The sequence below is a fragment of the Micropterus salmoides genome, unplaced genomic scaffold (genome assembly GCF_014851395.1).
Source record: "Micropterus salmoides isolate LMB-PRFRI ecotype aquatic unplaced genomic scaffold, ASM1485139v1 Ms_hic_scaffold_6, whole genome shotgun sequence".
Taxonomy (NCBI): Eukaryota; Metazoa; Chordata; class Actinopteri; order Centrarchiformes; family Centrarchidae; genus Micropterus; species Micropterus salmoides.
Window position 1 is genome coordinate 35,563,512 of NW_024044348.1, and position 15,661 is coordinate 35,579,172.

Consider the following 15,661-nt stretch of genomic DNA (forward strand, 5'->3'; position numbering starts at 1 on the left):
GGGCAAAAAGTAAACAGATAAAGATAGCAGCAGACTAGCGTTGTAGTACTCGAGAGTGGTCTTAAGACCACTTTTTGATGGGCTTGGCCTCATCAATCGACCGCATTTGCACTCTGTCTTGTCTCGGTCTCGGACATTGAGGACTCGGGGTTTTATTTCAAGACCAGTCAAGACCGTAACTTTGGAATCAATGAATTGCTTTTGCATTTACAGACTAATTTATTTGTTAACATAAAATATTGCTTCAAATGCAACCAATAACCCTAAGTAAACGGTGTTGTTACCGTTAACGACTGTCACCCCTCCCTGCAATGCTTACGTTGATTTCAGCTCTTAGTGTTTGTATGTGGGTGTTTTAATGGGAATGTGGATCTTTCAGATTAATTTGTGAAGTACCTATGATCTCGTTCCACATTTTATTGTGTGCCGTGCAATACAGGGAACTGGTCTTGGTCTTGACTCAGACTCGCCCTCCCTCAGTCTTGGTCGACTGCTCTCAGCCCCTAAAAATCTTGGTCTTGTCTCGGTCTCGATAAACTCTGGTCTTGGTCTTGACATGGTCTCGGTTTGGGCGGTCTTGACTACAACGATACAGCAGACAAATGTATTAATGCAACAATGATAAAAGTTGCAGAAAAGCCCTTAAAGAGAGACGTGCAGTTGAAGATGGATGATGGTGAAACACTAGCTCACCAAAGGAGGTGGGATTGTTCAGGTTTTAAATGACTTTCTGACTCACTCACTGAACAAAGCAGGAATATCAGAGATAAGGCCATTTATATGAAAGAATGACATGTATTTTACAGTAATTTGGGGATGGAAGATGTACCCATGCCTTTTTAAACACAATTTGTTTCAATATTTGACTGAGAGCACAAATAAGCTGACCATTAACCTGATTATTAAATTGAAAAAAGAAAATGTCGCATTGGAACATGAGTGCGAGTGGAGTAAATTCTAATACTGTTTACTGTAGCATGAACAATTATGTCAGGCGATAGGACACAGTAAGTTTGAAGTCTTGCAGGTTCCCTATAGGCATAGGATAACTATGGAAGATTTTAGACTTTAGTATTTTTAAACCACAGAAAACAATCCACAAATGTGTACTATGATGCAGAAATATTTCACCATCTACAAATATTTATTTTTACATTTGTGATGTGTAAAATCCTATCCACAAAAAAACAGAGTGACATCTACACACAGTTTTTGCACATTTGCAGATTGCTTTCTGTCAGTTTGTGGGTCATGTTACATTTGTAATTTCCTTTTTAAACATTTGTGGAATTTTGTCCAAAGTGTACTGTGGAGATCTGTAAAAAAAATATACACAAATATCTCACTACCCAAAACATGTATTTTTACATTTGTGTTGTGTAAAATCATATCCACAAAAATGCAGTGCAATTTGCAAATATGTACAATTTACTCTGTACACACATATTTTAATTTCACAGAAAAAGTGTTATTTATGCATTTGTGGATCTATTTTTACACACAAAACAAATTTAGCACATTTGCGGAACATTTTCATTCAATTTGCAGGTCACGTTATATTTGTGACTTCCTTTTTACGCATTTGTGGAATTTTATTATTGTCAACATGTAGTGTGCAGTAGAACAGTTTGCCACATGCAAATGTACCTATACACAGTTATTTAATTGGTTTCAAGCAAACGGTTTTATTTCTAAATTGTGAGAATAATGTATAATCTATAATGACATGACATGATATTGCACGTGCAACAGTCAGGTAAAAGTGAGTTCAGTGGAAATGTGGTCTCTCTCCTCTCTCCTTTGCATGTCAAAATCTGCAAAGTTATAAAAATAAATTTCAAGAAGAAGTTAAAATATACAGATGCAGAAACTGAGTAGATAATGACACAGCTAGCATGCATAGTGTAAAGTGGTATGAAACTGTGAATGTTTGGACACAACAACAAAATGGACAATTGGCAATAGAAATGTTGGTAGAATTTGTTGATTTTTAGGTCCAATACCAACAGAATAGCAGGTGAGAAAACGCAATCAGGGTTTTCATTTGTATGAAGGGAAACAAACTGCACTGTCTGGCCCTTCAGTAGCTGTGCGTGAGACATCTTTAAATAGAAACCAGGTCTGCAGTTGGGAATGCAGTAAAACCTTGTCAAATTGATTTAACCTGTCTGGAATCTGTCACTTTACCATACGCAGCTGTTAATACACCCACTCTTTTCATGACCCTTTGAAGTATGCTTACTTTCTACACTGATCTGATCATTTTCAGGAAAGGCCTCGTGGGAGTTAACAAGAACCAAAGGAGGATTTTGTTGCGACTGAACACTTGCTCTCCAGTCCAAGGGAACCCGTAAATCTGCTGGGTGTTTGGCGGCCAGAGTGTGCGTGAATTAACTGTATTCAGGAAAGACAAGACACATAAAAGCACAGGAGGGGATAGGCTAAAACAAGACAAACACCGACCATGTGATATCTATTACATCCTTCCTTTCTGTCAAGGTCACAGGACTATCATAGCGGCACAAATGCTCACACAAACATGTACACATATAGGGAGCACATATGGTATTCACACACGTGGAGATGATCACATGGGCGTGTCCTCTCCTGTGTCCATATGAGGTCTCTCTCAGGAAATTTGGCGTGAGCTTACAGCTGAGCATGGGAATGTGTACATGAGCGTGTACTTATGCATAACACAGTGTGACATGCCTGTGGTCACCTGCTCTCTATACATACATACAAGGACTCCTGGACATTTGTTCTAGCTCGGTTTTCACTCACAGGGATCTCCATAAACAACAAGTAATTCATGTCCGGTAGCTTTTTTGTCGCTATTGAACAAATAGATGAAAACCTTGCAATGTGTCATCAAAACTGTCTGATTTTCAAGTGCATTTTTAGAATTTTACACAGTTTGTGACATCTGGGGTTATCGACACAAAGGCTGTTCCTATTAAAATATAATATCAAGACACTGTGTCCTGAAACCATCATGGGGTTATCATGTGACAATAACATCTTGAAACTGATACAAGAAAAAGATCCCATCTGCCCCCCTCCATTGCTGGCTGATTTCCGAGCACTTCTCTCTGACATGATCCATCTTTAGTCACAGGAATATCCAGGGCATATTGACCTTTGACCCTTTAACCATCATTATGGTTGCTTGCAGTATCACATTACTTGTATGCTCTGTAAATACAGTACACTTTGAACACAGACACAAAATCCTTGCTCTTTTACTTTTTCAGATACACAGCCTATTCTTCTCTCTTCTGTCTTAGTTTTATCCTAATCTAAAATCAAAACTGCATATTACCTCAGTTATAATGTTTAAAGCAATCATGTCAAGGAACGACACTGAAACAGACCAACATTACACAACAACCCCCCACTGAAGGAATTTCTACCCATGCAAGGACGACCTAGGGAAACATTTTTGTAGTTAGTTTTTAGTTTACTTTTACAGAATTACATAACTGTCTAAACTACAGCAGAGACGTTTGACTACAGGCACGGGAGTTATTATGTAACTACTAATCACTGTCAACGTGAAGCTTAAAACTCTTATTAGCAAAATCAGCAAACACAAAACTATCAGAGTTTCAATTTCAGGGTTGATTTATTTACTCTTTGTGTAGTTTAAATATAACACTATGATACTAACCAGTGTTTCTGCCAGCTTTATAAAGCCAGCTTTTGTCAACACTACTCCCTCACAGCGATATTAATTTAGTTAAAATCTCATTTAATACAATAAAAAGTTAACATACAGTAAACTATGCTAAAAAGAAAGAGAATGTTGCATTTTATTAAAATATGCTCCATAGACATATTTTTAAACCATGTCATTGTCAAGACATGCAGATTCTATGTTTCTTTAAAGTGACAGTATATCAAATGACAATGCGACCATGTGAAAGGGGTCGCTCGTATTAATTAACCTACAGAGAATCCCCCCAATCTTCAACTCCACTCTGCTTCACAGAGCTTTATAGTGAGTTTTAGCTCACTGTTTAGTTGTTTAGCGACTGTTTTGGTTCATTCTTACCAGCACCGCTCTCATATCTCTAAAACCCCACTGTGCCTGCTCAAAACAGCAGGTTGGTAGAGACCAAAACCTGAGCTAAAAGAGGCTTTATATTGGTCTGATATCACCAAGAAGCCAGAAACACAACGCCAAAGGAATAATCATGTTGCTCTATGAGTATCTGTGCAAATAATCAACCTACGAGGTGATGATACGTCACAACTTCTTTCCGCTTCCCCCAAGTATCCCAAAAATTATCTGTTATTGCAGGTTTAAGTCTCGTAGCCTACATCACAAGCTCTGTGCAGTTTTGTATGGGAAAGAATCGTGTGAATAATCTGTTGAATTCATTGCTCTGTGGAACTTCAACATTCTGCAGTCCTCCAAACACAACTTCTGCCAGCTTCCCCTGGTTGCATTAGAGGGCATTTAGGGGTGGTTAGCTTTGTCATAGTATTTTCATTCAGGAAATAGGGAAATTAGCCATCATAGCGGTACTTAACTTACCACAGGAGTTGAAAGGAGGAATACAAGACGTTTGAAACCAACACTGATATAGGTAAGCACTGAAACAAGTCATATTTCTATGGATAAAGAGAGGTAAGAGAAACTTGGTTTTTCATGCCAACTGATTCATAAAGATAAACGGACAAAGTTATGCTTTTAAAATACCCAATCTAAAGCACGAATATCCACTTGACAAGAAATTCAGAAAATGTGAAGAACTGCAAGCAAATAAATTGTTGTGGGTTATGTAGTAAGCAGTAGCAGTAGGCCAGCAAAAAGATGCCCTCTAGGTATATAAAACATAATCATCATAATAATAAAAAGACACTTGTTTCCTTACTAATCAGAGTATCGATATGTTGTTTTTATCTACAAGGCAATCCTGTGCAAATTACCCAGTTACCTTTGTAGGGACTTTAACTTTGTGGTCAGTAATTACAAAACTTGTTTCCAAGTTAGGAAATATTGCCTTTTCATATTGTGCACCGTCAACATGGAACTCCTTACAAAAGATTCTCCCGTTAGAGTTGCTGGTACCACTTAGGGAGTTCAAGTCCCTGGTTGCAGGTGTCCTTAAGGAGGAATGTAGATGTTTCCCATAAACTGGATTCTCTTAGTGAATGTATAGGTGTGCTGGAAGATGTTTTAATTTATTGTGTTGTCATATGTGTATCAGTGTAACTTTTAAATGCTGTTTGGTGCCTTTCTTAGCCAGGTATCCCTTAAAATAGAGATTATATCTCAATGGGCTTCTTCCTGGCAAATTGAAAGTTAAATAAATAAAAAAACTGTAAAATAAATTGATGTTTAATGATAAGTGTGTCCTTCTATGGTTGAATTCAATAATGTTTTGTTTCATGGTGAACGACTGGGTAAACCAACAAACCTTCGGGTCACAGCCAAGTTAGAAGTTAAGAACGGAGTTAAAAATAATCAAGATGACACAACAAGAGTTCACAGTGTTACAGCAACTCTTTGTTGGCAGAGAGTTAAGTCAAACTGGTTTCAGTCAAACCAGAGTTAAATTAAATCTAGAATGAGATTTGGAAAGTTTTAACACCAGCAATTTAACTCTCCTTACTTTGCTGAGTTGCAGATTCATATCAGTCTTATTGAACTCATTTTTCATATTGATGGGCTCAACAGACATGCCCTGCAACAATACCATGAACACGGTCCTATAATGGTATGCTACATCAAATAATAGCCCTATAAGTCTCTGAAGGGCTCTGAAAATGATATTTTATTTTACCAGTATTAATTAGGCTCATCAGGAAACATTCCTACACACGCACTCACTGTTTTTGGTAGCTATATCTGTGACATGTGACAGGCCGTTGTCCAGCCTCCTTTTTTTGACCCTTGCAGTTGCATGGATCGTATTACTGGCTTGCTCTCCCCGCACCGCTGAGCCCACCGCCTCTGCACCAATCACAGCCTGCCTTTACCTACGCGCACATGCATGCACGAACTCACAGGCACAGACCCTGACACACACACACACACACACACAGGCATACACGGCGATCCGTCGCTCCGGTTCTCCTCTGCCTTCACATGCGTCCCCACCGACTCCGCGTAGGCTGGCTGCGCCAAGATGAGCGGTCGCCCCTGTAGCCTACAATTTGAACGTCTCACCGCCTGACTGACCCAGAGCCGGGGAGAGAGAGAAAAAGAGAGAGGGGGAGAGAGAGAGACCATCTTACCTCTCTCACAACCCATCTTCCCTTCGCTTGGCGTCCGCAGCGCAAGCTGTTTCTTACGGCATCTTTTCTCTTGTCCACCCCCTCCTCCTGTTCTTGCTGCATCCCTCCGTTATTGTCGGGCTCCCGATTTGAAGGAGAACCCGGAGAGCCGGTCGTGATTTTGTGGAAATACATTTTTTCATCTTTTTTCCCTGCTGGGTGTTGGTAGCGCGCAGTTGGTGCGCGCTTCTGCAAATTCCGGTGAATGGTGGATTTGGCAAACATGGAGACCGTGGAGAAGGAATGCGGGGCCCTCGGGGGTCTATTTCAGGCGATTGTCAACGACATGAAGGTAAATAATAAGCTTGTTCTTTTAACGTTTCACTGGGTCAGTGATGGTGGTGAAACACATGTGCTTCCTCCCTGAGAACCACACAGCCTAATCATAATGGAGCTGGTGGGTCGCTTTCAAATAGGCTGCACGTTCAAAATGTCTGGACACACAGTTCCACTAATAAGCTCATGATGATTTCGATCGTATTGAGCATTAAGGAATTGAATGATGACACCGTTTTACTGACAGTGATGCGGCCCGCTGGGTTGTTGGTGCGAAACCCGCCCCCCTCCACCTGCTCCATCCCCAGAATACTGGCTGCGTCAATGCATCCGTTATCGGACATGCTTGACGTGATGCTCAAATCCCTTTCCCCCTGTAAAAAAAAAAAACAGACTACCGCACTCACAAAACAGCCAGTCCGCTGTTTTCACACAGGTTTGTCAATGCCTCTGGCAAATTTTGTGATGATACGCACATAATTAGGATTGAGTGTCAATTTGAAAAGCCTTTGGGCCTATATAAGCGCTGGGTCTCCTAAAAAAGCCCCGTGTTAGTGGCCGGAGTCTAAATTAACCAGGAACTTAATTCATCTCAATGGGTTCATGGAGCAAATTGGCGCATTAGTGAGGACTGTAAGACGATCTGTGACTTGTGTCCGATAAAGGACCCATATGTCGGTTAGGCTACACCTTTGACACATTCCGTTACATTCACATCATCGTCACAATCACCGTGGTCTTGTTCTTGCCCAAGCATAAATCTGCCGGTGTATGAGAAAAGATACAGACATGAGTTTAGCATATTCGGGCTGGCTGTATCGTTGCCGCCTTTTTCTATGGTTACTGTGCGTCTCCATGAGAGTGCAGCGTCATTGATTTTCTGTCAGGCTGATCTGGCAGGAAAACATGAAGGCGTGAGAAGCCATGCAGCCGTCAGACACCCAGCCTCCCTGCCTTTCTGGCTGTCTGTCTGTCTGTTTTCTCTACCCACCCTTCTCTCTGTCAGTCAGTGGTTCTGCAGCTTGATGGCTCCAGCATGCCAGGCTTTAGTGGTTCAGTACCCACCCATGCTGAATGCACTGCATCCACTGCTGGAAGATGCTTTGGTGAAAGCGTCCATCAGATGGCTCATGATACAGACTCTGTCAATGTGTCTGCCTGTCTGACGCCAATGCAGCTTTGCAAGTCCTTCTGTCTGCCTGCCTGTCATTCCATGTCATCCCCCTATCTCTCTCATTCTAAATATTGTTGTGTGTGCATATCTGCAGACTGGGATAGACTCTAACATGGGTAGTAATAGTATCTGTAATGGTTTTGTCCATTAGTGATGAAATGTTGTTGTAGGCTGTGGCTCCCTTTGTTGTTGTTGTTTTTTTCTTCCAAATTCTGCACATTTTATTGCTATCTGTTTGACCCCAAATGTTAGAGGTCACGACCAGTTCTTCACTCTTGCTGTGCCATATGGGAGATTATTGACTTTGTGTTGTTACATTGGGACATGTGGGAGTAGGAGGATGAGATACACAAGCATGAGCCTGAATATCAAGTCAATACTAATGCATGATACATGGATCAAAGAATATTCCCAATAGTAAATGTAGAAGCACATACATAGGCTCATTTAGATTCTGATCAGTTTAATTCAGCACTTCAGCATGGATAGAAAAACATCTAAATTTGCGTAAACATGGGCAATTGAAAAGGGGTACTCAAGTGATTTTCTATTTGGCTCCATGAAGTTGGGTGGCTGACTAGAGTAAGATTTAAAAAAGAACAGCCAAAATTGAAGCAGCAGAGGCCTAGACATCCTGACCCTTACTACTACCTCCCTACTGTTGGTCAAGCTCCAAAAAACACTGGATCACTTACATTAAATACTTATTTCACAGGCTGCGTAGTACTCCTCATAACTGAGCAATCTCTGTGTGTAAAATGCACCTTTAAAGTTGGTGTATGCGATTCTAATACAATGCACGTGCTTTTGTCAAATTCAGCGTATATTTTGTATTTGTACGCAGCCAGGAAACAAACAAAGTGGCGTGGACCGAGCCACACAACACTAATCCTTGATTCTCCAGAATCCCATACACCACCTTAAAGGTCAGATAGGTCAAGTATACATTTAGAAATTCAGAAACGGGAATATTAGTAAAGTACAGAGATGGGGACTTGAGTTTGACTCTTGGACTCGAGTCGCACTTAAGTCGCACACACAAAGACTTGACTCAGACTCGAGGTGCGGGACTCGTGAACAGTGTTTACTTTTAAATGTCTTATGATCCTGTTATTCCCGTCCCTGCGTTACCTTCCTACGTAACACATACTATGTATCTGCTGCGCACGGCCACACGTGAGAGAGGACAACAAACTGCTACACTGGTTTGAGAGTCTGGGTGTGTGTTGACTTGCAGTAATTAATAAGCTGTCAGTAGTTGTAGTCGTATTGTACATTACATGGTTGTGCTCTGTAAGTAAGTTACAGAATCCCTTATAGCTATGCAGTTTTATATAGTGATGAGAAAAGTGACTCTTTTGACAGTCTTAAATCTTCTATCTCCAAATTCAAACCGTACAACAAAATATGTTGTCAATATTCAATCGCCACTACTCAGGCTAAAACTGTCCATTTTCACAATCTTTCCTGAGTATACAACCAGACCAGCCATATATATGTATACATAATTATAATTACTATCTTTATATCTTTAAAGTGCTCATTCATACTGTAGCCTAAAAGCCCTATCCATTAGTAAAATCAGTATATTAACATCAGATTTGCTGGGAATATATTGAAGTAATAAGCTTGACATGCTATATGAATAAACACACTCTTATTAAAATTCAACCAATTTAATAATAATCTGGATAAAGCCTCCAAGTTCTTAAAAGAACTCCAGCACAGAGAGAGGAACAAAGAAATAAACACATTATATAAACGCAGCAGTTTGGCAGGTCTGGATGCAGAATGGGCCGCATCAGGTACGGATTCTGCAGACAGAGAAACAAACATGAACACATTGCTCTCAAACACTGCCATGTTGTTGTTCACCACATACATATATTTGTCAAAACAAGCAACTTCCTGACATCACCTGTGGCTCTGGGAAATTTTAAAAGTGAATTGTCCCTGATTTTCTGACAATAAATCACTTTTTAAATGGGTGTCCGGCTTATTATTCATGCCTGGACTGACATGGCAGTAATAAAAATACTTAGCATTGCTTGCGCTGCCTGTGAAGGGAAATAACCAGTTCAAGCTATACAGACCATCCATCTGTACTTTGGTAAACATTGAGGAGATTCTATTGAGCGCTATATAATGGGATGCACCCCAAACGCATGCTCATAAATCAAGGCAGTTCCAAGGGGCCCTGCTTATGGGAAATCATTATTCTGCCAAATACAACCATTTTGAGATGATAACAGACTAAAAATGTTCATCCCTCTGAAAAACATTCGGGTTGGTTGCATAGCAACATCAGCACCTATGACACAGCATTTGTACTGCTCCTCCACAGAGTACAGGATGTAGGTGTATAGTGAGTGGCACACAGAGGTTCTGCGGTACTGTGACATGTCAGAGTTGTTTCGGCACATTTTTCTATTAGGACAGTAAATTCATCCGTGAACAGTAAATCTCAATTGCTTCTCGTCAAATGACCACATACAGGTCTATTCTTAGCAGTAGTTGTGTTTTTAGTTTTGCAGGGAGGCTAAAGAGGGGTATAAGGGCCAAGCTTAGATAATTATTATTATTAATAATAAAATGATAATAATTAAATGTATTTGTATTGCACTTTTCATACAAGAAATGCAGCTCAAAGTGCTTTACCACTCAAGTACACGCACTGAATGCTTTGCATAAAATAAGGCATAGAATGAACATAAACAGGGATAGAAAGCCATAATAAATGTAAAAGGAGATGGAATTATTATATAATATTCATTATTTTTTTCAAATGTTTAGAAAGGATGATCCACAGCACTTTTCTCAGGCTGATTAGTACTCCTCATAAGAAAGTATTTGGCAAAAATATCAACAATATCACTAAAGCTTCAAGACTGAGATCACACTTTATAGTTAGTCTTTATCTCCGTCTCTGTTGTACTTCTCTTGTTCTCTCAGGCACTGATGCTCACACACAACATAGAATGAAATTGGGTAATCAATGTTCAAAGAATACCACTTTAAAGGCATCTCCCTACTCCCTCTTCTCCTGAACTGTCTCCGTTTTCATCTATTATTCAGTTGGTTTCTAATGGTCCTCTTGTTTGTGTTATCCAGCTCCCTCTGATATATGTGGGTCACTACAAACACTACTGCCCTAGTCTGGAATAGATGAATTCCTGAATCCCCTAAGAGGCAATGAATGAACATCAGTGAGTGGATGAGAATCATTGAGTCACCAGCCCTCAAACTCATGTTGACTCAACAGGAAACAATGTGGCTTTAATCAAGGTTCATGGCTCAACAAGGAAGAAGCCATTTTTCAGAAGAAATAAATGGATTCATACTTTTCCTTCACTGGTTTTTGGAAACAGGGTGGTTTTGACAGATTTGGTGAAGTGGATGTATAAGCTAGGAATTGGCAGACTTGGAAAGCAAAGTAAATACAGTTATAACAATTATTCAATTAATTCATACAGAAAATCAGCTGATATAATGACTATTTATTAAATGGCAACAATTATGATAATCGATTAAGCATTTCAGTAATTTTTCAAGTACAATGTCAAATGTTCTCTGGTTCCAGCACGGCAAAAATAAGAAATTTCAAGAAGTCACCTTAGGATTTGGCAAAACTGTGATCAGCATTTTTCACCATTTGTTATCATTTACAGATAAGACGTTAAATCAGTTAGCCTAATTGAGAAAATAATCTGCAGATTACTTGATGGAAATATTTGTTAGTCGCAGCCCTACAAATAAATCAAATCAAATAATATAACATCAGTAACCCTTTGAAATAAACAATCATTCTTTTTCAAATTTACATGGAAAAGTAGGTGAAAAAGTCGGTTTTATGGTCGGTCACAATTGTGACCGGTGGAATCTTGTGTTCCAGACCAGTTATTAAGATACTTAAAACTGTCAATGGCAGCTCCCAACATTGACACTATAATGCTCATCGTATTCTAGCATGACTAATTTACATATCAAAATCCATTATAGAACCCTGACAGTTCAGAGAGCAAAAACAAAAATAGTGTATTTCAATGTTGTAACTTTACTGCAACTTGTATTGAAACATTGATATTGTTGTATCATTGTAAACAGTTGTTTGTGTAACATTCAAAAATAGGATCTGCAGCGACAATGTTGGAATGTCATTTGTGCTGGACAAGTGCGGTCAGGTGATATGAAAAAGAGAGAAAATGATCAGAACCAAGGAGGTTGAACTACCAGAAGGCCACAATGCAGGTGTTCAGAACAGCAACAAATACCTTGGGATCCCCCAGGCAAATGGGAACCATAAGGAGGCAGCAAGGAAGTCAGCCTCAGCCAGGCAGGTCCTGAAAAGTCAGCTGAATGGGAAGAACAAGATCTGAGCCATCAACACATAAGCCCTGCCAGTCATCAGAGACCCTGCTGGTATAATAAACTGGCCAAAGGAGGAGATAGAGGCCACTGAGATCAAGACAGCTCATCACAGTGCATGGAGGGTTTTACTCCAAATCCAGCACCCTGAGACTGTACACTAAGAGGAGTGAAGAAGGCAGAGGGCTAGTGAGTGTCAAGACCACTGTCCAGAATGAAACAACAAAGGTCCAGGAGTACATCAGTAAGATGGCCCCCAAAGATGAAGGGCTGACTCAGGCAGCAGAAACCCAAGGAGGAGGAAGAACCATCATGGAGAGACAAACCGCTGCACGGCATGTGCCACTGACGGATAGAAGGACTGTGACCTCCAAAGTGGGAGAGTGGCTCCAGCAGATTCCAGGTGCAACATCTGAAGTCTCTGACCAGAAGAGTGCAGCCCTAGTAACATCTAAGATACCGCGCAGAACCCGCAAACTGCCAGACCTCAGGTAGAGGACCCAAACTTGAGGATGACACATACCACCCCACGAGGGAGGGAAAGGGGGGATTTTGTCTTTATATATCATGGTGCCTGTCTTGTCTGGGTATAAATACTGGACACCTTAAAGATACTCTCTGTCATATCTTAATGTTTACATACTTTACTAACATTTTGTTTGGGAAGTTTGATGTAGCCATCCAGTTCTCATGGTGCAACCAGGAAGTAAACACCTCTGGTCATGTGACAGTTTACACTAAACATGTGATACTGCACATATTTCATTGATACCCTATTTCAGTGTTTGCTTAAAATGCATTGATACATCATTCAGTAACATTTTTAGAGCCTTATAAATGAAAAAGTTTTTTAAGGTCACTATTATAACCGGATTAAATGGGTTAAGGGGTATATCTTTATATACTAGATATTTGAATGACAACGATCTGTGTCTTTATTTCACAGTGTTCTTTATTTTGTGGGCCAACACCACCAATTTAGCATATCACTCCTACATTGTCAGATTCAGACATTAAAGGAAAAACCTGGCACCTACATTTTCAGAGTGTTATGCTAGTAGAGGCTAATGTCGCCTTGAGATGGAGTGGGCCACAGAGGGCTGGTAAACTGACTTTCTAACTGCACACCCCCAGATTTTTTTTATTTTCCGACTTCTAGTGTTCAGCCCCAACTGATGGTGACTCAAGTGACATCACTTGAGGCAATTTGTGAGATTTTGCACAGCTATCTCTGGAGCCACAAAAGGGTTAATGCAGCAAGACCTGTAATTAGATGTGGCTGTGTAAAATCACTAGACTTCCCTTTTAAATGCCAATACAGGGATTTCTGACAAAGTCTGATATTTTGTGTTCTGTACTTCCAGACACCTGAATTTACAAGTTCTAGCAGGAATTATCAGTATGCTCTACCATAAAGACCAATATCAGCCAGCTAATGCAGCAACCTGGCAGCATTTAGAAGTGAACCATCTCTCCCGCTGATACTGTTGTGCTTTTAGGTGTCATGTAGGCTCACATTTACAAGAGCCAAGCTAAATGCTGTTGTCAGCCAATGTCAGCAGATTGAATCCATGCTGTTTAGAAAGCACTTTTACTTCCTCTTTCCCCACAGTCTTCTTATTCCTCCTTCTGCTCCTCCCCAGGTCCTCCCTTCCTTTTTCTCTCCTCAGCAGATCCTCCTTCCAAGGCAACCAGTCACTCCTTGCGTGTCTGCTTTATTTGTGTGCATGATATATTGACTTCTTTTGTGTTGCGTAGACCTGATAATTTTGAATGAATAATGGTGGACGCTGGGAGTTGCAAAGAAGCTCATAAAGTAATAGTCTTGCATTTTGATAGTTGTTGTGATTATTCCTAGTGCAGATGTTTGGCATTTGAAATATTCGTACAGTTTGAAACCTTCCCATATTCAGAGTGTGTGTGTGTGTGTGTGTGTGTGTGTGTGCGTTTGTAAGGGCATTAAATAGTTGTCTGCCTGGGGGCTATGTCTCGCAGCTTTCTAGTGAATTACACACACACACACACACAGGTCACAGCGGTGTAACGGGATGAGACGTAGAGGTCATGTTCACGGTCAGTAGCAGTAAGATGGAATAGATTTCCCGGTTCCTTAAGAAACAGGAGAGAAAGGCCTTTAAAGGCTTTTTACACTGTTTTCACTTGGTTGTAGCCATAGACTGTATAAAAGAAGTGGACGTAGTCACCATTGTTTGTGGACTACCGTTTTAAAGCCTCGAATTTTGCATTTTGGCCTTCGTCATCTTGGTTTTTGGAACCAGACGTGACCATAATTGGACCAGAGGATGGTGCTAGCTAGCTTTGTTTAACAAGGTGTATTCGTAATTCACATTAACTGTGTATTGTGTACAGGCTTAAAACAAACAACCCTTAATAAGTTTTTTCAACAGTGCTGGTCAAATGTACGCAGTGCAGTGGATGCAAGTATCCTGATTTATCCTGATTTATAGGTCACCATGGTAGCCACTTGTCAATTACAAGGTAGCCACGCCCTAAAGCATACCCTGCTTTATCAACTATTTTCCTCTAAATGCGACCATAATTTAGAAAATGAACATCATGCTGTATTGAAGAAGACTTGAAGCTAGTGATCGAGACCATAAACTCATTAAGAAAGTGTTTACTGAGGTAATAAATTAAGTGAGTAGTAGGGTCATTTTGTCATAAACTCCAATGCAATCAATCTTCTTTTTACAATCAGTGGAGTTGCCCCCTTCTGGCCATTAGAAAGAATGAAGGTTTAAGTTATTTCCTTAACTTTTCCAACGTGTTCTCATCTCTGTGCGTCATTACCAACGCTTTCAGACAGCGTGACAAAGCGTAATTATTTGACGCTAAAGGTACCCTTCAGCATTGCAGCAACACAAAGGAGGTTAACCCTACCTGCTTGCAGACAGCTGTAGGGTTAGCCGGTCGACATGCATAAAGTTAGTGACTTAGGTTTAGGCACTAACATTTCTGATGGTTATGGTAAGCATAGGTGGAAATCGCATCTGAGGGTTGTCCCCCCTAAAAAATCGTTAAATAATATAATGATATATATTTAATTGTAATATAATTACTTCCCCCTTACTTCACCAACACACACAGCTCCCCGGAATCCTGAGGAGGGCAGTAATATGCCTAGAAGCGTCTAAATTGCCGTAAATCCATATGAAGAAGAAGAAGAAGAAGAATCTCTCCAGATGGATATGGTACTCCAGTATGGCTGGCAGGGCTATGTTATTCACTTAGAATATCAGATGAACTGATTTTTTCTTTTTAATACAGATGATGTGAGTCATTAATAAATTAATCATGACAAAAAAATTAGGCTGCTATCTATTGTAGCTTGTTTGGTCACTGGAGTGAAGGAGACATAGCACTTACTATTTACACCTGCAGAGAAACACACAGAAAGACGGTGGATATTTTAAAGCACGGAGCAGGTAAAACTACATAGGACACAGCTGTTGGCGCTGATGTCATTCATACCACGGTGGCTCCATTGGTAATTAACAACAAGCCTTCTCCACACGCGGCTCACATGCTGCTGTGAAAACG

At 40.3% G+C, this 15,661-nt stretch overlaps 1 protein-coding gene across 5 annotated transcripts in view; it reads left to right on the forward strand.

The window, feature by feature from the left end:
• Positions 1-5,984: 5,984 nt before the first annotated feature.
• mtss1lb (MTSS I-BAR domain containing 2b) overlaps positions 5,985-15,661 on the forward strand; it is an 82,021-nt gene continuing 72,344 nt past the window's right edge. Inside the window, exon 1 of one of the 5 annotated variants that reach the window (XM_038700791.1) lies at positions 5,985-6,577. In XM_038700791.1, coding sequence (XP_038556719.1) covers positions 6,491-6,577 — 87 coding nt within the window. In that variant the 5' untranslated portion in view covers positions 5,985-6,490. The remainder of the gene's footprint in view (positions 6,578-15,661) is intronic. The other 4 variants (XM_038700789.1, XM_038700790.1, XM_038700792.1 and 1 more) reach the window with 4 other exon arrangements.